Below are 26,503 nucleotides of genomic sequence, written 5' to 3'. Positions count from 1 at the left end.
TGAAGTTGACATTGTACATACTGTATCTTCTAATTATTAATAGTATGGATAATATTAGTAGGGTACCTTTGTGAAAACAGGGGCAGCGATGATCGGCCTCCCGTCTAGACCTTGAGGATAGGCGTCTAGACCTAGGTTACAGCTGTCACCGTTTAGGTTCTAAAAAAAAAAAAAGGATTCCATCATTTAAGTAACCAAACACAAATACACATTATTGTTAAGTACTTGAATAAAGATCGCTGAGTAGAAAGGAAAGTTAGACAAATTTCAGATATCTGGAATTTCCATTTATATGTTTGCAGTATATTCAGCAGCCAGAGGGTTTTCAACAGAATATTACCTCAGATAGAGTCGTCTGTATGGGAGCCACCTGGGCAGGCAGTGCAGAGGAAGCCACCTGGGTCAGCGGTAGTGCCGTGGTAGTGACTGTCTTTGTCTGTAATGTTGTGGACGTCACTGGTACAGGCGACGGTGTTGACAGGGACGGTGTTGACACCTCCTGCGCCAGTACTGACACTATGTCCACAGGTGGTAGATCTAGAGTGCAGACTAACTGGACAGGTGACGGTGCTGACGTCTCCTGGGCAGGGGACAATGTAAACGTCACCTGGGTGAGTGTTGCTGTCACCTCCGTAACAGGAAGGGCAGTAGTAGTTACCTTGACAGGTACAGATGAAGTGACTACCTGGCAAGACGGCAGTGAGGTGGCCTCCTGTGGCTGTTCTTTAGTACAGATGGGTGTGCCTTCCTCAGAAACAGACACAGCACAGACCACTGAATGTAAAGATGGAGCAGTCGGTTGATCTGAGGTCCTCTGCAGCCTTTAGGTTTACAGGGGAAACAGGATACATTGTAACTAACCAGGTCACACTGGGCTATAATTATTCTTTACAGCGTTGAAGTTACATACAGTGCCTTCAGAAAGTATTCATACCCCATGACTTACTCCACATTTTGTTGTGTTACAGCCTGGATTCCAAATAAATTACACATAATGACAAAGTGAAAACATGTTTTTAGAAATGTTTAGAAATGTATTGAAAATTAAAGAAATAACTCATTTATATAAGCATTCATCACAACCCTGAGTCAATACTAGAAGCAACAACTACAGCGGTGATTCTTTCTAGAAGCAACAACTACAGCGGTGATTCTTTCTGGGAAAGTCTGTAAGAGCTTTCCACACCCGCATTGTGCAACATTGGCCATTATTATTTTAAAAATTCTTCAAGCTCTGTCAAATTGGTTGTTGATCATTGCCATTTTCAGGTCTTGCCATAGATTTTCAAGTAGATTTCAATCAAAACTGTAACTCGGCCACTCAGGAACACTCGTGAGCTCCTGAGTGGTGCAACGGTCTAAGGCACTGCATCTCAGTGCTAGAGGCGTCACTACAGACCCTGGTTCGATTCCAGGCTGTATCATAACCGGCCGTGATTGGGAGTACAAAAAGGGTGGCGCACAATTGGCCCAGCATCATCCGGGTTAGGGTTTGGCCGGGGTAGGCCGTCATTGTAAATGAGTATTTGTTCTTAACTGACTTGCCTAGTCAAATAAAGGTTAAATAAATAAAATTTAAAAAAATAAAAATGTTGGACCAGGTTCTCTTCTAGGGTTTTGCCTGTGCTTAGCTCCATTCCGTTTATTTTTTACCCTGAAAAACTCCCCAGTCCTTAACGATTACAAGTTGTTGATCCAACTTCAGTTTTCTCCTATCACAGCTATTAAACTCTTTAACTCTTGTAAAGCCACTATTGGCCTCATGGTGAAATCCCTGAGCGGTTTCTTTCCTCTCCTCCAACTGAGTTAGGAAGGACGCCTGTATCTTCATAGTGACTGGGTGTATTTACACACCATCCAAAGTGTAATTAATAACTTCTCTATGCTGAAATAGATAGCCAAGGTCTGCTTTTCTTTTACCCATCTACCAATAGGTGCCCTTCTTTGCGAGGCATTAAAACACCTTCCTGGTCTTTGTGGTTGAATATACACTGCTCAAAAAAATAAAGGGAACACTAAAATAACACATCCTAGATCTGAATGAATGAAATATTCTTATTAAATACTTTTTTCTTTACATAGTTGAATGTGCTGACAACAAAATCACACAAAAATTATCAATGGAAATCAAATTTATCAACCCATGGAGGTCTGGATTTGGAGTCACACTCAAAATTAAAGTGGAAAACCACACTACAGGCTGATCCAACTTTGATGTAATGTCCTTAAAACAAGTCAAAATGAGGCTCAGTAGTGTGTGTGGCCTCCACGTGCCTGTATGACCTCCCTACAACGCCTGGGCATGCTCCTGATGAGGTGGCGGATGGTCTCCTGGGGGATCTCCTCCCAGACCTTGACTAAAGCATCCGCCAACTCCTGGACAGTCTGTGGTGCAACGTGGCTTTGGTGGATGGAGCGAGACATGATGTCCCAGATGTGCTCAATTGGATTCAGGTCTGGGGAACGGGCGGGCCAGTCCATAGCATCAATGCCTTCCTCTTGCAGGAACTGCTGACACACTCCAGCCACATGAGGTCTAGCATTGTATTGCATTAGGAGGAACCCAGGGCCAACCGCACCAGCATATGGTCTCACAAGGGGTCTGAGGATCTCATCTCGGTACCTAATGGCAGTCAGGCTACCTCTGGCGAGCACATGGAGGGCTGTGCGGCCCCACAAAGAAATGCCACCCCACACCATGACTGACCCACCGCCAAACCGGTCATGCTGGAGGATGTTGCAGGCAGCAGAACGTTCTCCACGGCGTCTCCAGACTCTGTCACGTCTGTCACGTGCTCAGTGTGAACCTGCTATCATCTGTGAAGAGCACAGGGCGCCAGTGGCGAATTTGCCAATCTCTGGCAAATGCCAAACGTCCTGCACGGTGTTGGGCTGTAAGCACAACCCCCACCTGTGGACGTCGGGCCCTCATACCACCCTCATGGAGTCTGTTTCTGACCGTTTGAGCAGACACATGCACATTTGTGGCCTGCTGGAGGTCATTTTGCAGGGCTCTGGCAGTGCTCCTCCTGATCCTCCTTGCACAAAGGCGGAGGTAGCGGTCCTGCTGCTGGGTTGTTGCCCTCCTACGGCCTCCTCCATGTCTCCTGATGTACTGGCCTGTCTCCTGGTAGCGCCTCCATGCTCTGGACACTACGCTGACAGACACAGCAAACCTTCTTGCCACAGCTCGCATTGATGTGCCATCCTGGATGAGCTGCACTACCTGAGCCACTTGTGTGGGTTGTAGACTCCGTCTCATGCTACCACTAGAGTGAAAGCACCGCCAGCATTCAAAAGTGACCAAAACATCAGCCAGGAAGCATAGGAACTGAGAAGTGGTCTGTGGTCACCACCTGCAGAACCACTCCTTTATTAGGGGTGTCTTGCTAATTGCCTATAATTTCCACCTGTTGTCTATTCCATTTGCACAACAGCATGTGAAATGTATTGTCAATCAGTGTTGCTTCCTAAGTGGACAGTTTGATTTCACAGAAGTGTGATTGACTTGGAGCTACATTGTGTTGTTTAAGTGTTCCCTTTATTTTTTTGAGCAGTGTATATTTGAGATTCACTCCTCGACTAAGGGAATTTACAGAAAATTGTATGTGTTGGGGTACAGAGTTGAGGTAGTCATTCAGAAATCACGTTAAACACTATTATTGCACACAGAGTGAGTCCAAGTGACTATTATTGCACACAGAGTGAGTCCATGCAACATATTATGTGACTTGTTAAGCACATTTTTAGACCTGAAATTATTTAGGCTTGCCAAAACAAAGGGCTTATTGACTCAAGACATTTCAGCTTTTCATTTAAAAAAAAAGGCCACTATCGGCATATCTATTTATTATGTCCATCGAAATGTTACCAGATTCAACAATCATATCAAAGGGCTAGAAATCCAGGGTTTAAAAACAAAGGAGTCATTGTACGCTGATGATTAATGTTTTCTTTTAAATCCACAGTTTTGATCCCACCATAGCTTCATAGAGGATCTAGATAATTTTTTTGGACCTCTCTGGATTACAACCAAATTATGATTAGTGTACTATATTACGTATTGGATCACAATTTGTATTATATTTTACATTACCGTGTAGTTTACCAATAAAATGGTCTGACGGTGAAGTGGACATACACGGTATTCATATCCCGAAAGAAAGAAATGATCTCACTACAATACATTTTAATAGAAAGTTAGCAAAACTAGACAAGATCTTGCCACCATGGAAAGGAAAATACCTGTCTATTTGTGGAAAAATCACCCGTATTAACGTTTTAGTCTTATCCCAGTTTACCTATTTGCTTATGGCCCTGCCTACAACTAACAACTTGTTTTTTAAATTATATGAGCAAAAGATAATCCATTTTATTTGGAACGTCATGACCTCTCACTAAAGCCTTCAGTCATACAGAAACTATACTTAAATCCAAACGAGTTCTCTAGCAGATTAGCAAAAATGGCTCACCCCTTGTTCAAGAATGTCATTTTTCCCTTTAATCAGATACCAACCTCTCACTTTCGGTTATCTCCAAAATATCACTATTTTTTAAAATAAGCCATATAAAGTTGGTTGCAATTTCAGTTTAATCCACCAGAAAAGACAGAAAAAATATTACAACAAATATTATGGTTAAACTCATATATACTAATTGATAAAAAAAACATTAGAATTATTATAGATTTCTTTTATTTCACACACTCAGCAAACAAAGAAGTGTCCTCTCATGGTCAACTGCATTTATGTGTAAATATTTGTATGAACATAACAAGTTTCAACAACTGAGATATAAACTGAACAAGTTCCACAGACATGTTACTAACAAAAGTAAAAGTCAGTATCTGGTGTGGCCAGCAGCTGCATTAATAAGTACTGCAGTGCATCTCCTCCTCATGGACTGCACCAGATTTTCCAGTTCTTGCTGTGAGATGTTACCCCACTCTTCCACCAAGGCACCTGCAAGTTCCCGGAGATTTCTGGGGGGAATGGCCCTAGCCCTCACCCTCCGATCCAGCAGGTCCCAGATGTGCTCAATGGGATTGAGACCCGGGCTCTTCGCTGGCAATGGCAGAACACTGACATTCCTGTCTTGCAGGAAATCACGCACAGAACGAGCAGTATGGCTGGTGGCATTGTCATGCTGGAGGGTCATGTCAGTATGAGCCTGCAGGAAGGGTACCACATGAGGAAGGAGGATGTCTTCCCTGTAATGCACAGCGTTGAGATTGCCTACAATGACAACAAGCTCAGTCCGATGATGATGTGACACTCCGCCCCAGACTATGATGGACCCTCCACCTCCAAATCGATCCCGCTCCAGAGTACAGGCCTCAGTGTAACGCTCATTCCTTCGACAATAAACGCGAATCCGACCATCACCCCTGGTGAGACAAAACCGCGACTTGTCAGTGAAGAGCACTTTTTGCCAGTCCTGTCTGGTCCAGCGACGGTGGGTTTGTGCCCATAGGCAATGTTGTTGCCGGTGATGTCTGGTGAGGACCTGCCTTACAACAGGCCTACAAGCCCTCAGTCCAGCTATTTTGGACAGTCTAAGCACTGATGGAGGGATTGTGCGTTCCTGGTGCAACTCGGGCAGTTGTTGTTGCCATCCTGTACCTGTCCCGCAGGTGTGATGCTCGGATGTACCGATCCTGTGCAGGTGTTGTTACACGTGGTCTGCCACTGCGAGGACGATCAGCTGTCCGTCCTGTCTCCCTGTAGCGCTGTCTTAGGCGTCTCACAGTACGGACATGGCAATTTATTGCCCTGGCTACATCTGCAGTCCTCATGCCTCCTTGCAGTATGCCTAAGGCACGTTCACGCAGATGAACAGGGACCCTGGGCATCTTTCTTTTGGTGTTTTTCAGAGTCAGTAGAAAGGCCTCTTTAGTGTCCTAAGTTTTCATAACTGTGACCTTATTTGTTTATCGTCTGCAAGGTGTTAGTGTCTTAACGACCGTTCCACAGGTGCATGTTCATTAATTGTTTATGGTTCACTGAACAAGCATGGGAAACAGTGTTTAAACCTTTTAAAATGAAGATCTGTGAAGTTATTTGGATTTTTACGAATTATCTTTGAACGACAGGGTCCTGAAAAAGGGACATTTCTTTTTCTGCTGAGTTTATATGGAAATGTCTGCTCTATCCAAAATTACAACCAACTAATTGTAGCATTACTGCAAAAATGGAAGAGGCAAGTGGAAGGGGGAGAAAGTAAGGAACTTGTCTGTTGGCCCAGCATTAAAGACCAAAATTGGTTAAAGAAAATTGTGATAAATAAAAATGTATACCAGTTTCATTTATGCAGCCAAAAATTGACAGCTGTGCCATCCAGATTGCAAAATAGTTGGGAAGAGATTTTCGATGTAACAATTCTATGGCACATGCTTTATGAACTGATACACAAAATGATGCCGTGATTCAAAACAGAGTTTTTCAATTTCAATTATTATACAAAATTCTTGCAACCAATAGAATGTTATATACAGTGCCTTCGGAAAGTATTCAGACCCTTTGACTTTTTTGACATTTTGTCAAGTTACAACCTTGTTCTAATTTTTTTTAAATCAATCTACACACAATACATTTACATAAGTATTCAGACCCTTTACTAAGTACTTTGTTGAAGCACCTTTGGCAGTGATTACAGCCTTGAGTCTTCTTGGGTATGACGTTACAAGCTTGCCACACCTGTATTTGGGGAGTTTCTTCCATTCTTCTTTGCAGATCCTCTCAAGCTCTGTCAGGTTGGATGGGGAAAATTGCTGCACAACTATTTTCAGGTCTCTCCAAAGATGTTCGATCGGGTTCAGGTCAGGGCTCTGGCTCTGCTACTCAAGGACATTCAGAAACTTGTCCCGAAACCACTCCTGCGTTGTCTTGGCTTTGTGTTTAGGGTCGTTGTCCTGTTGGAAGATGAACATTTGCCCCAGTCTGAAGTTCTGAGCGCTATGAAGCAGGTTTTCATCAAGGATCTCTCTGTACTTTGCTCCGTTCATCTATGCCTTGATCCTGACTAGTCTCCCAGACCCTGCCGCTGAAAAACATCCCCACAGCATGATGCTGCCACCACCATGATTCACCATAGGGATGTTGCCTGGTTTTCTCCAGACGTGATGCTTGGCATTCAGTCCAAAGAGTTCAATCTTGGTTTCATCAGACCAGAGAATATTGTCTTTCGGTGCCTTTTGGCAAACTCCAAGAAGAATGTCATGTGCCTTGTACTGAGGAGTTGCTTCTGTCTGGCCACTCCACCATAAAGGCCTGAATGGTGGAGTGCTGCAGAGATGGTTGTCCTTCTGGAATGTTCTCCCATCTCCACAGAGGAACTCTAGATCAAAGTCAGAGTGACCATCGGGTTCTTGGCCCTTCTCCCCCGATTGTTCAGTTCGGCCAGGCGGTCAGCTCTAGGTAGAGTCTTGGTGGTTCCAAACTTATTCCATTTAAGAATGGAGGCCACTGTGTTCTTGCAGACCTTCAATGCTGCAGACATTTTTTGGTACCCTTCCCCAGATCTGTGCCTCGACGCAATCCTGTCTCGGAGCTCTACGGACAATTCCTTCGACCTCATGGCTTGGTTTTTGCTCTGACATGCACTGTCAACTGTGAGACCTTATATCGACAGGTGTGTACCTTTCCAAATCATGTCCCATTAATTTAATTTATAACAGGTGGACTCCAATGAAGTTGTAAAAACATCTCAAGGATGATCAATGGAAACAGGATTCACCTTGAGCTCAATTTTGAGTCTCATAGCAAAGGGTCTGAAAACTTATGTAAATCTGTTTTCACTTTGTCATTATGGGGTATTGTGTGTAGAATGATGAAGAAAATGTTTTATTTAATACATTTTAGAAAAAGGATGTAACGTAACAAAATGTGGAAAAAGGGAAGGGGTCTGAATACTTTCCGAATGCACTGTAGGTGGGAGGGGTTCAGGGGAGCTGAAGGGTGGGACTAAAAACAAACAAAAGGTAACTAATGTAAAATATAATGTGTCCGTAAAAATGTATATAGTATGTATAAGCTGGAAGTAGAAGCCTAAGTGTTGTTGTCCATTGATGTACTCTCATTAGGTGAGGGGTGGTATGGTTAGGGGAAAATAATAAAGGAAAATATATTTTAAAAAAAATTATATATATTTTTAAAATAATATATGTATTTATCAAAATAAAAATAAAAATATATGGGGTATTGGATCATTCAGACAATAACATTGATAGAAGCCTAAATCTATTTGCAATATCCAAGCTGATCCACCCCAAAAAATAAATAATAATAATAATTTGTAATAATTTCAAAAAACACAATTTCCCTTTGACATTATGGGCTATTGTGTGTGTGTAGGCCAGTTACAAAAAAAATCTCAATTTAATCAATTTTAAATTTAAGCTGTTACACAACAAAATGTGGAAAAAGTCAAGGGGTATGAATACCTTCTGAAGGCACTATATGTGCTTACAGTGAGGCCTCTTACATTGCAGAATTGAAGTATTTGAATCTTGCTTTCACTGCCGCAATTAAATGTTTTCCAATTCTATTTTGAGTAGAGGAAGAGTCGTGTACTCACTGTGCTACATGTTCAAAATGTTGTTCCCCCTCCGAATCTGTAGAGGAGGCACCTGTAAAACACATAAAAGAGAGTGATGTAGAGCTCAACAGTACGGATGATCTTAGTATGATTGTCTATATTAATATGTTTTAATTGAAAATTAAACATTTGAACCAGAAGAGATACAAATGAATTACATCAGCATTACATCTTTATGTGACGATGCACTCTAGATGGGTCACTTGACTTGAAGGTCAAAACTCAATGGTCACCTTCGATGTAGATTTCTGCAGATGTCGAGTCTGTGCCATAGAAGTTGGAAGCAAAGCAAGAGTACCGCCCTGTGTCTTCCTCGAATGCCTCGGCAATGATCAGAGAGTGCAACTCGCCGTTGTTGATGATCTGAATGTCAGGGCAGTTCTCCAGCTCCTTCCCCTCACAAAACCACCTGGAAAGCCACAAAATGCATATGCTCCTTTTAGTGACATCACATTAGGGATTGAGCCCATTGAGCATAATCAGTCAAAAATAATCTAACTGTTTCAACTTTAAAATATAAATGTATGTTATATTTGAAAAAAACCTAACAACTTTTCTGCTTTAGCAACTCTCCGACAGTCATAACTCATTAGTGTATGTGGTGAGTGTCTTGACCCAGTGTGTATGTCTGGCCAACTGCCAGTAAGTGTAGCCACAATCAGGTCTTGGGAAAAAGTTCTGGTGAGCTCTATTTCACTTTAAAACAAGAAGCCACCACACCACCCTACAATGCCAAATGAGCACTTAGTTACCACTTACTATACGGCAATATGGATTGATGTAAAATGTAAATGAGCAAAATTCTTAAGATGACAAATTGGCTAATGTTCCTGACTATGACTGTGACATTTCTACACCTGAACATGAATTAGGCTTTGCAAAACAAAAGGGTTGACTACTTATTGACTCAAGACATTTCAGCTTTTAATTTGTAATTAATTTGTAAAAACTTCTAAAAACCTAATTCCACTTTGACATTATGGGGTATTGTGTGTAAGCCAGTGACACAATATAATCTATTTCAATATAATCTATTTAAATTCATGCTGTAACACAATTCTTTTTTTTTTTTAAGTCAAGGGGTGTGAATACTTTTTGAAGTACACCCCAAAAGATGCGATATAGAAAAGGTCTCGCTACTTTTACATTTTTTTACTTCAATATTCCGTTAAAGATGTTCAAGAGTGAATTTACATGAGGTTGTCTTTCAGGCTAGGTGTAAAAACTGGCTAATAGTTCCAGTATGATATAAATGGAGTCCTCGACCTGCTAGAATGGAAACATCATAAAGACACTCGTTTGATCAGAGGGATTATTTAAATTCAAGTCCATGTACTATATTTAGTACAATATCAAAGTGTGCCAGTGCTGCAGAAAAAAATCTGTTTGGTTTAAATGTAAGAAATTCTACACAGGGCACATTGACATTTTAAGATTGTCATTAACTATCACAGTGTTAAAGTTGGGATTTTGAAAAAAATTATGAAAATCATTAAAATGTCTTCAGCATACTGAAACGTATATTGAAACGCCTTTCAGAATGAAATTGTTTAAAAGCATATAGTATTGCTACAGTATTTGACCTGTACTAAGCCCAAATATGTCAAATATATGATGCAACTCATTATCTTTTGTGAACTACAGATGTTTCTGTATCGTCTGTTTCTGAGGAAGGCACACCCATCTGTACTAAAGAACATCCACAGGAGGCCACCTCACTGCCGTCTTGCCAGGTAGTCACTTCATCTGTACCTGTCAAGGTAACTACTACTGTCCTTCCTGTTACGGAGAGGACTACCCCGGCCAAACCTGGATGACGCTGGGCCAATTCTGTGCCGCCCTACAGGACTCCCAATCACGGCCGGTTGTGATTCAGCCTGGACTTGAACCAGGGTCTGTAGTGTCGCCTCTAGCTCTGAGATGCAGTGCCTTAGACCGCTGCGCCACTCGGGAGCCCCATGACTTGGAAAAGCACACACCTGTCTATATAAAGGTCCCACAGTTGACAGTGCATGTCAGAGCAAGAACCAAGCCATGAGGTCGAAGGAATTGTCCGTAGAGCTCCGAGACAGGTTTGTGTCGAGGCACAGATCTGGGGAAGGGTAGCAAAACATTTCTGCAGCATTGAAGGTCCCCAAGAACACAGTGGCCTCCATTATTTTTAAGTGGAAGACGTTTGAAACCACCAAGACTCTTCCTAGAGCTGGCCGCCAGGCCAAACTGAGCAATCGGGGGAGAAGGGCCTTGGTCAGGGAGTTGACCAAGAATCCGATGGTCCCTCTGACAAAGCTCCAGAGTTCCTTTGTTGAGATGGGAGATTTTTCCAGAAGGACAACCATCTCTTCAGCACTCCACCAATCAGGCCTTTATGATAGAGTGGCCAGACAGAAGCCACTACTCATTAAAATGCACCTGACAGCCCACTTGGAGTTTGCCAAAAGGCACCTAAAGGACTCTCGGACCATGAGAAATAAGATTCTCTGGCCTGATGAAACCAAGATTGAACTCTTTGGCCTGAATGCCAAGCGCCACATCTGGAGGAAACCTGGCACCATCCCTATGGTGAAGCAGGGTGGTGGCAGCATCATGCTGTGATGATGTTTTTCAGCGGCATGGACTGGGAAACTAGTCAGGATCGAGGGAAAGAGGAACAGAGCAAAGTACAAAGAGATCCTGGTCCAGAGCCAACCACAGGAGTATTCAGGAGCCCGCTCTCAATGACTGTAGGCAACCTGCTGCTGCTCTGCTAATCTTTAGATGGGGGAAGGAGAGGAGGTAGACTGCACACATGGGTAACTGGGGGGCCCTGCCTTGATAGGGTAACTGATTAAAAAAAAACTGCATAATAAATAAATGTGGCTCGTCAATTGTGTGAGTCAGGGGCTGGGCCCAAGCCTATAGGGAGCCCAATAGGGGGGAAAAAGAAAGAATAATTGTTTTATTTATTTATTTCATTTTTTTTCCAACCACAGGAGCCCACTCTCAATGTTGAAAATACACCAGAGAGCATAAGGCACTGCATCTCAGTACTAGAGACATCACTACAGACCCTTGTTCGATTCCAGCCTGTATCACAACCGGCTGTGATTGGGAGTCCCATAGAGCGGGGCACAATTTGCCCAGCGTCGTCCGGGTTAGGGTTTGGCAGGGGTAGGCCATCATTGTAAATTAGAATTTGTTCTTCATTGACTTGCTTCGTTAAATAAATAAAAACTAAAGGAAACACCGACATAGTTTCTTAAAAGGGTGTTTGGCCACTACAAGCTGCCAGAACAGCTTCAATGCACCTTGGCATAAATTCTACAAGTAGACCTAAATCATGCCAGGACAATACTTTGTAGAGCCACCTTTTGCAGTGATTACAGCTGCAAGTCTCATGGGGTATGTCTCTATAAGCTTGGCACATCTAGCCACTGGGATTTTTGCCCATTCTTCAAGGTGAAACTGCTCCAGCTCCTTCAAGTTGGATGGGTTCTTCTGGTGTACAGCAATCTTAGTCATACCACATATTCTCAATTGGATTGAGGTCTGGGCTTTGACTAGGCCATTCCAAGACATTTAAATGTTTCCCCTTAAACCATTCAAGTGTTGCTTTAGCAGTATGCTTAGGGTCATTGTCCTGCTGGAAGGTGAACCTCCATCCCAGTCTCAAATCTCTGGAAGACTGAAACAGGTTTCCCTCAAGAATTTCCCTGTGTTTAGCGGCATCCATCATTCCTTCAATTTTGACCAGTTTCCCAGTCCCTGCCAATGAAAAACATCCCCACAGCATGATGCTGCCACCACCATGCTTCACTGTGGGGATGGTGTTCTAGGGGTGATGAAAGGTGTTGGGTTTACGCCAAACATAGCGTTTTCCTTGATGGCCAAAAAGCTAAATTTTAGTCTTATCTAACCAGAGAACCTTCTTCCATATGTTCTTCGGAGTCTCCCACATGCCTTTTGGTGAAGACCAAACGTGTTTGCTTATTTCTTTCTTTAAGCAATTGCTTTTTTCTGGCCACTCTTCCATAAAGCCCAGCTCTGTGGGGTGTTTGGCTTAAAGTGGTCTATGAGTTTTGGTGGGCGGCCCTCTCTTGGTAGGTTTGTTGTGGTGCCATGTTCTTTCAATTTTTTTATCATGGATTTAATAGTGCTCCGTGGGATGTTCAAAGTTTCTGATCTTTTTTTATAACCCAACCCTGATCTGTACTTCTCCACAGCTTTGTCCCTGACCTGTTTGGAGAGCTCCTTGGTCTTCATGGTGCTACTTGCTTGGTGGTGCCACTTGCTTAGTGGTGTTGCAGACTCTGGGGCCTTTCAGAACAGGTGTATATATACTGAGATCATGTGACAGATCATGTGACACTTAAATTGCACACAGGTGGACTTTATTTAATAAATTATGTGACTTTTGAAAGTAATTGGTGGCACTAGATCTTTTTTAGGGGCTTCATAAAAAGGGGGTGAATACATATGCACGCACCACTTTTCCATTTGTATTTTTTAGAATTTTTTGAAACAAGTAATTTTTTTCATTTCACTTCACCAATTTGGACTATTTTGTGTTTGTCCATTACATGAAATCCAAATAAAAATCAATTTAAATTACAGGTTGTAATGCAACAAAATAGGAAAAATGCCAAGGGGGATGAATACTTTTGCAAGGCACTGTATATCATATTATTTGTATCCCTCATTTACTCAAGTGTTTATTTTATTTTAGCAGATACCAGTTGCCTACAGTTGGGAAGGGCGCAATTTGGTCAGCATGGGTGCCAAATATAAAGCTTGTTGCTTTGTGGCCATAGAAGGGTTTTAGATCCTCTTACCCTGGCAATTTGACTATTAAACTCATGGGTACACTAGCAATGGCTGCCAGTCCTGACTTGAATCGGAACTGCCATCTATGGATTATATTTCTATGGTTGCTTGCAGCTGTCTGTTTGCCTTTTTCAAATTTCAAAATACAATCGAGGGAAAAACGTACAGTTTGAAAGAAAATACCTACTGCTGAAAAGAGAAGACCAATCTGTCTGTAGAACCAATAGACAAAAAATTCTCAACATCTCCCAATGTTTAGCAAACAGCAGCACTGTTTTTCAAAGTAGCTCCTCTTGAGACTCATCCCAAACCATCTCAATTGGGTTGAGGTCGGGTGGTTGTGGAAACCAGGTCATCTGATGCAGCACTCCATCACTCTCCTTGGTTAAATAGCCCTTACACAGCCAGGAGGTGTGTTTTGGGTCATTGTCCTGTTAAAAATCAAATGATAGTCCCCAATGATCACCCGACCTTAACCCAATTGAGATGGTTTGGGATGAGAAGGACCGCGGAGTGAAGGGAAAGCAGCCAACAAGTGCTCAGCATATGTGGGAACTCCTTCAAGACTGTTGGAAAAGCATTCCAGGTAAAACTGGTTGAGAGAATGTCAAGAGTGTGCAAAGTTGTCATCAAGGCAAAGGGTGGTTACTGTAATGGGAATTTGAATGTTTGTGCTTTTCTTTATAACTAATTGCTATGTTCTATTTATATGCTGTTCTAGAAACCAATTTCTGTGTTCATGCAAGTGGCTGACTGTACAAATCCTCACTATCAGTAGTTGCAATTTGGCAGTACGCCCAGACCTTGTTTTGAGAACGAACGACCGTGTTTTCAGAACAAACAAAAGATATCTCAGTTTCAAGGTCTCAGCTTAGAGAGGAGAAGCCTTGTTATTGGTCTGTCACATGTAATGAAACAGTATTGGTCGGTCACATGAATGAAACAAAACTGTAATGATTCATTAATTATGCTAAATCATGCAAATATAACTTGTCTGTGTATAGCCGTATAAAAGACAACTGCTGGGTCTTCCCAGGAGGAGCTCCTGATTGACATGTGTACTATGGTGCATTGAGTTGGTTGGAATCTCTCCAGCGCGCTGACAAATAACAATGATTAATTTAAGATTGACTTCGAGTGTCCCTGTGTAAGAATTTTTCCACAACACTACTTTGAAGAATATAAAATACATTTTGATTTGTTTAACACTTTTTTGGTTACTACATGATTCCTTGTGTGTTATTTCATAGTGCATGTCTTCACTATTATTCTACAATGTAGAAAATAGTACAAATAAAGAAAAACCCTTGAATGAGTAGGTCTGTGCAAACTTTTGACTGGTACTGTATGTAGGGGACCTCACTGAAAAAGCGTGTCATTTCTAATGAGTAAGGTTCTAATTTGAAAGTATGAGCAGTAGAGAAGGCTTGTCCCTGCGTAGACTGCCTGGCTGCTGCACCTGTCAAGGCTATTTTCCCTCCCTAGCCCAGGGAGGAAAGACCCCCCCCCCCCATCAGAGAGTCCCAAAGTTAGGGGTACTATGACTGTGTCCCAACCGAATACACACAATACTAAACATAGACTGAGAATAGACACAATACTATTCCCTGACACACCAGAGCTACTAAACCATAGAAGGTGATACCGAGCACGCTTAATACTGAGAGAACATAACCACGACGTCAAGAACTAACGCAAGTTAACACACCAACTGACAGACAGCAAAGTTTATTTGCCACGTGCACAGGATACAACAGGTGTAAAACAGTACGGTGAAATTCTTTCCCAACAATGCAGTGATAATATTAATATAGATAAAATACAAAATAGAATAAAAAAACACATTTTATAAGTTGAAGAAACATGAGAATGCAAGTATATTCAGGTCAGTGTGCCAGTACCCTATTTAATGTGCAGTGGTACTGGAGTGGTTGAAGGTTTATACATAAAAAGTGACTGGTAGTAGAATATACATATAAACAGGGCTGAAAAATGACAGGTAGCAGGAATATATAAATACTTATGGTAAAATACTAATGGTAATACATACAGTACCAGTCAAATGTTTGGACACACCTACTCATTTCAGGGTTTTTCCTTATTCTACATTGTAGAATAATATTGAAGACATCAAAACTATGAAATAACACATATGGAATCATGTAGTAACCAAAAAAGTGTTAAACAAACCAAAATATATATTTTAAATTTGAGATTCTTCAAAGTAGTAACCCTTTGCCATGATAAGAGCTTTGCACACTCTTGGCATTATCTCAACCAGCTTCATGAGGTAGTCACCTGGAATGCATTTCAATGAACAGGTGTGCCTTGTTCAAAGTTAATATGTGCAATTCCTTTCCTTCTTAATGCTTTTGAGCCAATCAGTTCTGTTGTGACAAGGTATTGTTGGTATACAGAAGATAATCCTATTTGGTAAAAGACCAAGTCAATATTATGGCATGAACAGCTCAAATAAGCAAAGAGAAACGACAGTCCATCCTTACTTTAAGACATGAAGGTCAATCAATACAGAACATTTCAAGAACTTTGAAAGTTTCTTCAAGTGCAGTCTCAAAACCCATCAAGCACTATGATGTAACAGGCTATCCATGAGGACTACACAGGAAAGGAAGACCCAAAGTTACCTCTGCTGCAGAGAATAAGTTCATTACAGTTACCATCCTCAGAAATTGCAGCCCAAATAAATGCTTCACAGAGTTCAAGTAACAGATACATCTCAACATCAAATTTTCAGAGGAGAATATATGAATTAGGCCTTCATGGTTAAATCGCTGCAAAGAAACCACTACTAAAGGACACCAATAAGAAGAGACTTGCTTGGGCCAAGAAACACAAGCAATGGACATTAGACCGGTGGAAATCTGTCCTTTGGTCTGATGAGTCCAAATGTGAATTTTTTGGTTCCAACCGTCGTGTCTTTGTAAAATGCAGAGTAGGTGAACGGATGATCTCTGCATGTGTGGTTCCCACCATGAAGCATGGAGTAGGAGGTGTGACGGTGTGGGGGTGCTTTGCTGGTGACACTGTCTGTGATTTATTTAGAATTCAAGGCACACTTAAACAGCATGGCTACCACAGCATTCAGCAGCGATACGCCATCCCACCTGGTTTGCGCTTAGTGGGACTATCATTTGCTTTTCAACAGGATAATGACCCAACACACCTTCAGGCTGTATAAGGGATATTTGACCAAGAAGGAGAGTGATGAAGTGCTGCATCAGATGACCTGGCCCCCACGACTGTACTGGGACCGATCACCGACGCCTCATCATCGTCGGTGATCAGTCCCACCACCGTCGTGTTGTCAGCAAACTTGATGATGGTGTCGGAATTCTGCGTGACCACGCAGTCGTGGGTGAACAGGAGTACAGGAGGGGACTAAGCACACACCCTTGAGGGGCCCCGGTGTTGATGGTCAGCGTGGACGATGTGTTGTTGCCTACGCTCACTACCTGGGGACGGCCCTTCAGGAAGTCCAGGATCCAGTTGCAGAGGGAGGTGTTCAGTCCCAGGGCCCTGTGCTTGGTGAAGATATGGAGGGGACTTTGTTGTTGAATGCTGCCCTGTAGTCAATGAACAGCATTCTTACATAAATATTCCTTTTGTCCAGGTGGGTGCGGGCAGTGTGGAGTGCAATAGAGATTGCGTTATCTGTGGATCTGTTGGGGTTGTAGACGAATTGGAGTGGATTCAGTGTGTCTGGGATGATGGTGTTGATGTGAGCCATGACCAGCATTTCAAAGCATTTCATGGCTATAGATGTGAGTGCTAAGGTACAATAGTAATTTAGGCAGGTTACGTTGGCACGGGGTTCTTGAGCGAGATCACACAGTTGTCCGGACAGCTGGTGCTCTCATTCATGGTTCAGTGATGCTTGCCTCGAAATGAGCATTGAAGGCATTTATCTTGTCTGTTTTCCCTTTGTAATCCATGCTAGTTTTCAAGCCCTGCCACATCTGTCGAGCTTCAGAGCCGGCATAGTAGGATTCGATCTTGGTCCTGTATTGATGCTTTGCCTGTTTGATGGCTCATCTGAGTTTGTAGTGGAATTTCTTATAAGCATCCAGGTTAGTGTCACGCTCCTTGAATAATAACAGATGTGAGTGCTACAGGGCGGTAGTCATTGTGGCAGATAGCCTTAGAATTCTTCTGAACAGGAATGATGGTGGTCAGCTTGAGATGTGGGGATTACAGACTGGGACAAGGAGAGGTTGAAAATTACTTTGAAGATGCCTGCCAGTGTGTCTGCGCATGCTCTGAGAACGCGACCTGGAATACGGTCCGGCACTGTGGCCTTGCGAGTGTTGACCAGATTAAAAGCCTTACTCAAGTCGGAGAGCAAGATCACCCAGTCCTCTGGGACAAGGAGGGGGCCTCATGCATGGCTCAGTGTTGTTTTGTCGAAGCATGCATAAAATGCATTGAATTCGTCAGGTAGAGGAAGCATCGTTGGGCAGATCACGGCTAGGTCTTCCTTTGTAATCCGTAATGGACTGTAGCCCCTGCCACATGCTTCGATTGTCGGAGTCAGTGTAATAGGATTCCACTTTGTTCCTATATTGTCCTTTTGCCTGTATGGTGGCTCTGCAGAGGTTGTAGCAGGACTTCTTGTATGTGTTTGTGTTCTCAACCGTTGCCTCTGGGTTTGCTGTGATAGGCCTGTGTGTGGTAGCTCTGTCCTTTAGTTTAGCGAGTACCTCTGTGTGAATCCTGGTCTTTCATTGGGGGGGACATCGTCGGGGATGCATTTCCTGATGAAGCCAGTGATGGAGATGGTTAGCTCGTTGATGCTATTGGCGGAGTTCCGGAACATATTCCAGTCAGCACTAGCAAAGCAGTCCTGCAGCTTAGTCTCCGCTTTGGTGGACCATTTCTCTATGGAACGTGACACAGATACTTCCTGTTTGAGCTTCTGTTTGAAAACAGGAAGCAGGGGTATTGACTCATGATCTGATTTGCTGAAGGGGGGACGAGGGAGGCCTTGTATGCTTACTTGTGGGCATCACGTGTCTTAGTGTCGCAGAATTAAAATCAGCGGCAACAAGAAAAGCAGCCTCCGGGTGCTTGGTTTCCTTCTTGTTTATAGCTTCGTACAGTTTGTTAAGTGCCATCTTGTTGTTGTCCTGAGGTGGAATATATACAGCAGTCACGATAACAGATGAAAACTCTATCGGGAGGTAGAAGGGTCTGCATTTGACCATCGTGTATTCCAAGACGGGTGAACAATAGGTTGAGACTTCCACTGCGTTATTGTTTGCACACCATTTGTTGTTGATGAAGAAACTTACCCTTCCCCCTCTGGATTTCCCTGAATCCATTGTCCTGTCTGCTCGGCGAATGGAGGATCCATCGAGTTGGATAGTTATAGGGGGTATCTTTCAGAAAAACTGAAAGAATATTGCAGTTACGAAAGTCCAGTTGATAGCAAATGTGTGATCGGAGGTCATCCATCTTATTATCAAGTGACTGGCCAATAGAATGGAGGGAAGCGGTGGATGGTTTTCCCTTTTGCCTTAGTCTCACCAAGATGCCAACTCTTCTGCCTCTTTTTCGCTGCCGATTCCTCTTGGGAAGCCCGAAGATTGGGTCGTAGGTACACAAAGAACCCAGGGAGGAAATATTTTTAACTACACATTTTATTCCATAGACACTTCTTTACATGTCTGTTCTCAGCAGACACTTATGTATCGTGGTTTACTTTCAGAAGCAATAATAAAGGTTTATTTGTGTGCTGAAAAAGCTATTTTAATTTCTTCATCTCAATACAAGGTGTTTCAATGCATTCTATTTGAACAATGCATTGTATTTGAACATCAAGTGTGACACTGTATATAATAGCTGTGTGCCACAGACTGTCTTCTACTTGTGGTGTAGTTCAATCTAATCTCAATTACTGCACACTGAGACGTCTCAGAATCAGGTTTCATTGTATTAACAAGATTAAAACTCTACAAAGAACTGAGTCTGTGCGTCGATCAAGAATCCTCATCCTTGCAGCCATGATGCCGAATGCATTCTCTGACTCTCAGACAACGAGAGTGGTGGTAGTTCCAGGTACGCCCAGGTTTATTGAGATGGACAGGTAATAAGAGATTACATATATATATGTCAGATATATATACCGTATTTGGTAACCAAAAACATACAATTTTCCAAGAACCAAATTCCAAAAGCCTTGATAAAATGGCACTTCTCATATAGAGGAGCATACATGTATGCAGTAACAAGGGAAATTAGAAACCGAAAAAGTGAAATTGATTGCAACATTATATTATCAACATACCTGGAAAGCTGCATCTCCCAGGAAAACACGTCATCCTTGTTTGGGTGTGTAGTCACTTCCTTGTTTGGCTGTAGATGGCTATTACCAGCACATCGCCCTCTACTGTCCCGGGGTAAAATTTCCACTTTCTCACATTTTTTTAAGCAAACGTATTTTTAGGGAGCATGCGAGCACACGTTGGGTTTGCAGCCGCTCTAATCTTCACCCTTTAACCTAACTCCTAAACTTAACTCTAACCCCTAACCCCTAGCCTATCTAACGTTATCCACCTAGATAGAATTCATAACATATCATACGTTTTGCAAATTCGTAACATATTGTACGTTTTTCCAATTCGTAAAATATCATACCTTTTGCCAATTCGTAACATATAATACAAATTGTAATTGGTAACATATCATACGAAATGGGTGATGGACATCCACATATTAGTACATATTGTACCATACAAAACGTAACATAAAGTACTAAATGGAGTGTCTCTGAATAATACGAAATGTTCTGAGACCAGGTTACAGTGACAGGAGCGTGTCAATAGGTTAGCATTGTCCAGTGAGACCTTCAGCCAGCCCACACTTTTTCCTGACCTCTCGGGTGAACTCCTGTGTTTGTATATCAATTCAAGCAGGAATGTAGTTCATCGTTTAAACCCTGACAACTGTTCAAACTACTATACCACATTCCACCACGGTAATTCCGTGAGAAGTTCAACCTGAGCATGCCTAAGTAAAAAAGGGAGTAAATTCCAAATGAAACCACACTGTGTACTACTCCCTTCACAGAACAGCGCAAACTGGCTTTAACCAGAATAGAAAGAGGAGTGGGAGGCCCCGGTGCACAACTGAGCAAGAGGATAAGTACATTAGAGTGTCTAGTTTGAGAAACAGATGCCTCACAAGTCCTCAACTGGCAGCTTCATTAAATAGTAACCGCAAAACACCAGTCTCAACGTCAACAGTGAAGAGGCGACTCCGGCATGCTGGCCATCTAAGGCAGAGTTCCTCTGTCCAGTGTCTGTGTTCTTTTGCCCATCTTAATCTTTTCTTTTTATTGGCTAGTCTAAGATATGGCATTTTCTTTGCAACTCTGCCTAGAAGGCCAGCATCCCGGAGTCGCCTCTTCACTGTTGACGTTGAGACTGGTGTTTTGCGGGTACTATTTAATGAAGCTGCCAGTTGAGGACTAGACACTCTAATGTACTTGTCCTCTTACTCAGTTGTGCACCGGGGCCTCCCACTCCTCTTTCTATTCTGGTTAGAGAAAGTTTGCACTGTTCTGTGAAGGGAGTAGTACACAGCGTTGTACGAGATCTTCAGTTTCTTGGCAATTTCTCGCATGGAATAGCCTTGATTTCTCAGAACAAGAATAGACTGACAAGTTTCAGAAGAAAGGTCTTTGTTTCTGGCCATTTTGAGCCTGTAATCGAACCCACAAATACTGATGCTCCAGATACTCAACTAGTCTAAAGAAGGCCAGTTTTATTGCTTCTTTAATCAGAACAACAGTTTTCAGCTGTGCTAACATAATTGCAAAAGGGTTTTCTAACGATCAATTAGCCTTTTAAAATTATAAACTTGGATTAGCTAACACAACGTGCCATTGGAACACAGGAGTGATGGTTGCTGATAATGGGCCTCTGCACGCCTATTTAGATATTCCATAAAACAATCTGCCGTTTCCAGCTACAATAGTCATTTACAACATTAACAATGTCTACACTGCATTTCTGATCAATTTGATGTTATTTTAATGGACAAAAGATGTGCTTTTCTTTCAAAAACAAGGACATTTCTAAGTGGCCCCAAACTTTTGAACTGTAGTGCATATATAAGATAAGAACTGTTTTACCAGTCAGGGTGTGGTGACTGGCCTTGTATACTATCAAGGCTACATTTTAACATTTTAGTCATTCAGCAGATGCTCTTATCAGACCCACTAGGGTTAAGTGCCTTGCACAAGGGCACAGACCGATTTTTCACCTAGTTGGCTCGTGGATTCAAACCAGCAACCTTTTGGTTACTGGCACAACGCTCTCAACCACTCGGCTACCTGTCGTCAGGCTACCTGTAATTATGTAATCCTAATGTACTATGCCTTCTGTTGACCTTTTAAGAACATTCCAAATGACAACAAATGTGTCATGATAGATTTTGATCAAGAAACGTTTAAGATTTGAATGTCTATTTCAGACTCTGTAACATCCATAATGGAGGGTGTAAGATCCAGTAACAGTCGTTTTTTCCTCTGTAAAGTAATAATGGAAATAACAATATTTTCCAAATTTTTGTTCTTGTGTTCAGCCAAACCTTTCCTTCAACATGGCTATATCCATGTTTTGACCTAAGACTTACAAATTCAGACTCCTGTTTATATGCTCAGTCTCCCCAAAAAGCTTGCCCATTTCATGTAACATCCACGATGCTTCTTATTTGCTTCATTTCTACAACATGCCATTACTTAGAAGTCTGTTTTTTGGGGAAATGTACTCCCACCAAAGAGTTCCATAGACACGCACATTTATATTTTGTTTGCACATTCTGTGAGACATTAAAGTTGTGATTTTGCATGCAAATGTAATGTCCATAATGCAGGAATCGCTCTTCTGTTATTTCTTGGCAAATAGGCCACAATCTGTGTTCAGATATTTAAGAACATTGTTATGTGCTGATAAAACCCATTGGCATTTAGAGTGCTGCGTACACATACTGGAACATAGTGGAACACAAACACTGCTATGATCTAATGTTCCAGACATAAAACAAAATACACAAACAGGGGCACCTATAAACAGGAGGAGTTGGAGAAATTGGCATTTTTAAATGAGTGTATACTGTAAATACTAGCTCAGTATCAGAGATGTACTGATCAACAGTTGTCAAATTCAACCATTTCATTGAAATTGTGATTCAACCAGTTGTGTGCCCAGTGGGGAGGCATATTTGAATATTTGCATTCAAATTCAAGCCCAAACAAGCAAATATTATTGTTTGCTTGTCAGTTTACAATTGACAAAATACCTATAAGAAGTGCTTTTCTTATTGTCCTTCTTTTCTTTGAAACAAAATACATACATACTTTTCAAAATGTGTTGAATAAGTACTCCAGCAAAAATACTGGAGTGTTCCTATCTGACAATGTCAACAACATTCTGAATATCAAACTTGGGCCACTTTACATCATATTGCTCACTCACCCTCGATTCCTGTACTTCTTTCATATGTCCATTTAGATTATGTCTTCAACAGTAAAATAACCCATTTGTACTCAGATCCTGCTATGTGGTGAGTAATCGCCTGTTTTAAGGCTCATATGTGCTTGCTGACCACACTGACTCACCGGCTGCCTTCTCATGGTATTACATTTCAATGAGGCAAATTTAGAATCGTTTCAGAGAGACTACAAGATCAGATCCACCTCCCGGGGAAAGCATGGGGCATTCAAATCAGCTAGCTAGTAAATCACAATAAAACGTGTGTACTACCACCTTGTGTACAACCTTGTGTACTACTACCAAAGTACTACCCGAGTTTACAGTACATTTTCACTTTTTTTTTTTTTTTTTTTTTTACTAATCTATATTTTCCCACTTAACCTGAAAGTAGTCTATGGGGCTAGGATAACGTTTCATCAACTGTTCAGATTTGTTACAAAAGCCACTGCTAACTTAAGCTAACTTTAGCCACTGTAACTCACATTGTTCTCCAGATATAATTGGCTAAAGTTAGCTAAAGTTAGAAATGGCTATTTTAACAAATTTGAACTGTGGATGGCAGATTCTCCTGGCCCTACAGACGACTTTGAGAGTATGTTGAAAAATAGAGATAAATGTAAAAAAAAAAAAAAAGAATTGTGACGATGAGTTTGAACGTTTGGTTTCGCCTTACCGGACTTCGGGCGTGGGGAGTCCTCGAACAATGCAGTCCAGCTGGACCTTGCTGCCCTCCGACACCTCCCTGCTTTTCAGTTTCTGGATGAAGTGAGGGGGCTCACAGATGGGGTCGGCTGTGTACACTCCAGGGGTGATCTCCACCAAGGCAGGCTCCACCAGGGCAGGGCTCTCAGCCTCATCCACTTCATCCGCCTCCAGCACCTCAGAGTCATCATACTGCTCCTCAGTAGTCCTGCAGTCCAGCATGGGGAAGTCAGCGTGCCCATACCCCGGTCCCATGTCCAAACCTTGGACCTCTGGCGGCTGAATGCAGAAGGGATTAGCAGGCCTCTCCATCTCCATTTCGAAGTCTTGGAGAAGAATGGGCCGTTCCCTGTCGTCTGCGTTCAGGGAGTAAATGCTCCCATCGGCTTGGCCCTTGTTGGCTCTGCTCCTATGAGCTTTGCACGATCGGGGCCGTATCCTTTTGGAGCTGTTTGCCTTGAACAGAGAGGAGAGCTCCTCGATGAAGTCCGCTGCCTTGTTGAGGAACTCCTTCTTGGACTGGTTCTCCAGGCCGAACGCCGGGGTGTTCCTCCCCCCAGTCCCTGGTCTCTTAATGTCCTCCCGGTAGTTCTTCATCGCAATATCTTGGATGATGGACGGTGGGAACGACTGTCTGTCTATCCTCATCGAGTTGTCCTGGATGGACGATTGGGACGGCTGATATATCTGTTCGTCTGTCCTTATAGCATCATCCTGGAGGGACAGAGGTGGGTATGGCCGTCTCTCTGGCAAGAATGTCGGGTGTGTTGGTAGGGGTTCTTTTAATTCCGGATCAGGCTGGGTGTCGGGAGTGTCGGATGTGGCGGAGGTGGCAGAGGGGGAGGCCTTGACATCTGACCTCTCTTCGCAGGCCTCGGGTCCGATAGCCTGACAGGCCAGGTTAACACTCTTATCCAGTTCTTCCTGACTCAGGAAGGCTGAGAGGTCTGGGAGCTGGTGTTGCGGCTCGTCCAGCCCCGCAGAGTCCGCCATCTTGCCTTTGAGGGGCCCGTAGACCAGGCGCCGTGAGGAGGAGTCGGAACGACTCATCTCGCTGTGTCTCTGGTGTGCTCGTGCTTCGGCCAAGTAGTTCTCTCTCAAGAGCTGAGATAATGATGTAGGCTGGTCCACACTGTTCTCTTGCATTCTGTGGGGAAATAAAAGGGTTTAAACTGTTTATTTTAGTGTATCAGTGTATATTTTTATTCCCCCTGTGAAACAGTATAATTTCAATTAGTTCAGTCAATGCTTCTCCCATGAATTCAATATTTGACAGAAAGAATGACATGTTGGTAAGATCACCGAATACTTTGGAAGTAATCTCAATAAGAATAACAATGTGTAGCCCACTTGTTGGTCATAAAACGTTCCTATTTTAGGATGCGCTTCTGCATTACTACCTTTCTCTTTCAATTGCAATGGAAATTCACAGCACCCCATGCACAAATGCCACCCCCACAAAACCTGTTGACATACAGTGTCATTCTTTGGAATCGGTTTGCTAGGCTTAACTTTCGTGGGGTCATAATTCTTTCACAAAATCAGCAAGCAGCCACATGGCTTGTAGTTAGGGCACAGCTACAAACCTGACTAGTGAGTGCAATTGGTCAATATGACTAATTGTTTCAATGACATACAACATATCTTGTTTCATTATTCATTACCAAAAGAAAAACAAACACTAGACCCTAGTCTAGAGTAATCACACCCATTTGAATAATAATAAAAGCCTGCCAAAGTGTTTCAACCCAGTGATAAACCACAATGCATTTGATACCTATTAAAATAGCATTTTCATTTCAAAACACCTTAAACCTCTTGTGGCCCCAGACAGAGAATAGTTTCATGCATGGACATTGGATCTCACCCAACTTGGATAAGCATAGCTACTTTCGGTGCGTTTAAGACATCATTTTCCTTCATGCCCAGCCTTTAAAAAGCTTTTTGACACTAGCTCCAAGTAGTTATTGAATCCAGAAACGGGATAGGGTACACAGATGCTACTGACACTCAAATCTGCGCAATTAAGAGAGGCAGCAATGCCCCTTCCAACAGACTTGCAGCCACAGCTGTTGTGTACATTAATCCTTTGCAAACAGCCTCCAAGCCCCCCCCCCCCCCCCCAAGTCATATCTAATTATAGTAAGGGCTCAGTTTACATGAACAAAATCAAGAAAAAAACTGTTATCCTCATCTTCTGTGCACTCAACAAGGATTTGATCACTTACCAAAAAATCTAATGACACAACCAAATCATTTTTTTTGAGTTTATGAGGGAGACACTGAACACTGAGAAAAAGCAACAATACCCACCCAGGTTCATGGTAGAATTATTCAAACGTAACAGTCACTTCAAAATCAATAATATAAGCCTTAACCCCATGCTTGCCTAATGAAGTGGGTCTATGTGAAACTTGCTGAGAGTTTACTGTGATGATGTTTGAACCCAAACGACAGTCAATAGGACACTATGAATGACAGGTAACAGGGGTTGGGTGTTTTACCTTCAAATAAACCCCAGCGGGCCCCGGCTGGAGCTTGTGGTAATCCTCGGAGCGCACCTTTGCTCAAAGAGAGGGGATTCTGGTCTTCCGGTGGTGGTCACCTGGGAAAATGTGAACACAAGCGGCAGCTGCCCCGGCCGGCTTCCCAATTACTTGAGCAGAGTTAACCTTGGAGTTTACTGGGAAATATGGAGGCGAGTAGCTAGGGCAACCTGTCACCAGTAAAAGTAATAACATTTGTGAGTGCACTAGTCGCAGGTTATTTTGGGGTGGCCTGGACCATGTGTCTGGGTGGCGTCTAAGCTCATTGGCCAGTGGAGGCGTTCTGGAAAGGAATCCCTCCTCCGGCAGCAAATACAGTAGTCTGTCAAAGCACAGCCACTC

The 26,503-nt window shown here is 42.6% G+C and overlaps 1 protein-coding gene across 1 annotated transcript in view; it reads right to left on the bottom strand.

Annotated features, from left to right (window-relative positions):
• Positions 1 to 24,761, bottom strand: part of mypn (myopalladin) — a 50,781-nt gene extending 26,020 nt beyond the window's left edge. Inside the window, 7 exon segments of the mRNA XM_038960130.1 lie at positions 67 to 159; positions 341 to 821; positions 8,575 to 8,626; positions 8,829 to 9,004; positions 23,587 to 23,783; positions 23,886 to 24,245; positions 24,441 to 24,761. Coding sequence (XP_038816058.1) covers positions 67 to 159; positions 341 to 821; positions 8,575 to 8,626; positions 8,829 to 9,004; positions 23,587 to 23,783; positions 23,886 to 24,245; positions 24,441 to 24,761 — 1,680 coding nt within the window.
• Between the last annotated feature and the right edge of the window lie 1,742 nt (positions 24,762 to 26,503).

The sequence above is a fragment of the Salvelinus namaycush genome, chromosome 22 (genome assembly GCF_016432855.1).
Source record: "Salvelinus namaycush isolate Seneca chromosome 22, SaNama_1.0, whole genome shotgun sequence".
NCBI classification, from domain to species: Eukaryota; Metazoa; Chordata; class Actinopteri; order Salmoniformes; family Salmonidae; genus Salvelinus; species Salvelinus namaycush.
Note: the sequence above shows the minus strand (reverse complement) of the source record. Positions and strands in the feature narration are given on the sequence as shown.